At 37.7% G+C, this 2119-nt stretch overlaps 1 protein-coding gene across 1 annotated transcript; it reads right to left on the reverse strand.

Annotated features, from left to right (window-relative positions):
• Positions 1–294: 294 nt before the first annotated feature.
• Positions 295–1885, reverse strand: LOC112501739. Its single transcript, XM_025105445.1, has 4 exons — positions 1109–1885; positions 1021–1031; positions 803–915; positions 295–365 (listed from the first exon to the last, which is right to left on the reverse strand). Exons 1-4 carry the CDS (start codon positions 1864–1866, stop codon positions 348–350), a joined length of 900 nt encoding a protein of 299 aa, XP_024961213.1. The 5' UTR covers positions 1867–1885; the 3' UTR covers positions 295–347.
• Positions 1886–2119: the final 234 nt, after the last annotated feature.

The following is a 2119-nucleotide window of genomic DNA, read 5'->3' on the forward strand; positions in this document are numbered from 1 at the left end:
TGGGTTCTTTTAAATGACATTGTTGACATATTCTAAAAGGACATGTTCCAGTCCGACACTCAATAATCAAATGACCGTTAATATCAAGATTGCAGCCAAAACACACATACATGGACGTTTTCTCTCTTCGAACAAATGTTAATGGGTGTCTGTGATAAGAAACAGTTATAGTGCCCTCCTCCTTGACATTTGCATAACAATCGATTCGATTAATGCACTTAAGGTGAAAGGAATTTTTGCATTCGTGACAATGATATTGTGGACGCTTGGGGTGCATTTCCTCCTCGCAAATATCACAATAAAAATCTTCAGGGTGATCTTCGACTGGGGGATATGTCAATGGGATTTCATGTCCTTTGCAATACCTATGACTAAGGAAACGTGGAGACCATAGAGCACAAAACACGTCTAATCGGAACTTACAAGACTTGCAAGCAAAGCTTATACCATCAAACAATTTGTAACATGCCTTACAACGAGTGATGGGATCAATAACTTGGATAAGAGGATGTTTGTCAGATATATGTTTGATGGTGTTAGGTAAAAATGCACAATTTACATCTAGACAGAACTTGCAAGTTTCACACGTGTAAACAAACCTGTTGCCGTTGCAAAAACAACCATTGCATATATAGTAGTCCTCATCTTTATAGGTGTCGACCAGGTCTAGTGAATGATCAGGGTGAAGTTGATGATCTAATGTAAGTGGTAACTCAACACAATATTTATGGAGAGTAAATAAACATCCATCTTTGCAACTGTAGTATGGAAGGGAGAGGGGTCGCACACACCCATGACATACCTCTATTGGATCACTACAACCAATGTTGGTTATGTTGTTACCTCCGGGTTCAACGTTAAGGATCAATGGATGATCATGACTCCAATGGTTAATCTTTGCTTCACCATCATCATCTAGAGATAATTTTTCCAAATGAAGTAATTTTAGTGGATCTGTGAATGCATATGACATGGGAAATTGCAAAACATCATTTACGTGTTCTTCAGCAACAGACGTACCTAGAGGATCACTGAAATGACATATTCAATTTAGAAGAAGCACTAACAAAAGGAAAAAAAGTACAAATAAAAAGAGGAAAAGTTTGACCTTGGAATAGATGGTTGCTCTGCATTAAAGGCACACTTAATATGGGCAAAGTATCTACAATTTGCACAATGATACAACCAACCATTTCGCAGGATGTATGTGTTACAAAATTCACAAAAATATTCAAATCTATAGAAATTGTCCGGAAGGGAATAGACGAGAACGAGAGGATGTTTATGGTGATGGGGTAGATTGATAGTAGGYGCCAAGGAAGTACAAGTCTTGTGGATCCAGAAATCACAATCTTCACATAGATAAAGTAAGTCTTCATCCTTAGAATGACAAGCGTCACAGAGGAAAGACGCAGGTCTCGACTGGAGGGTTAAAGTATGTTGTGGATGACCTTCATGTTGAAACCTGATCARYTCTTCCTCCTTGCATGGAATAGCAACACCACAGTTTGTACATGCATCAAAGTTACACTGCATACAGTAGTAGCTGAAACCTCCTACTAGGCTTTCCTTACGACACACATCACAAGTCCATTCTAGATCACCATGGTCGACAAGCATAAGAGGGTGCAACGAATGTATATGGTGATTGATAACACGTCTTAGTTCTCTACATTTCTTATGCAGAAAGTACTGGCATGAGATACAACCATATGCAGAGCCATCCGATATGGGTTCTTGACATCCATGACAATGGACGATGCCCTTCTTATCATTGTTATCATCACCAATTCCGACAATCACCTCTAAGTTTTCGATAAACTTCAATGAATGTTTTTGATGCATAAAGTGATTAATCTCATCCATTCTCTCTCCCCCTCCTATATAATATAAAAGGAACTTGAATGGCTAAATGTACAAATTTAGGCCTCAATTATTAAGAAGATGTGGGGGAGCCATTACCATGTACATAACTCCAAAGAAAGTCAACATATAATATCCATAAAGATAATTCAAAAGTGGTTGTGATTAAATATTAGAGACCAACAAAAAAGGTTGATGTAGATCAAAATAGTCATTGTCATGTAACTTGATAAATGTGTATCAAATTATCATTGTC

Source organism: Cynara cardunculus, unplaced genomic scaffold (genome assembly GCF_001531365.2).
Source record: "Cynara cardunculus var. scolymus isolate 2C unplaced genomic scaffold, CcrdV1 Un_Scaffold_509, whole genome shotgun sequence".
In the NCBI taxonomy this organism is placed as follows: Eukaryota; Viridiplantae; Streptophyta; class Magnoliopsida; order Asterales; family Asteraceae; genus Cynara; species Cynara cardunculus.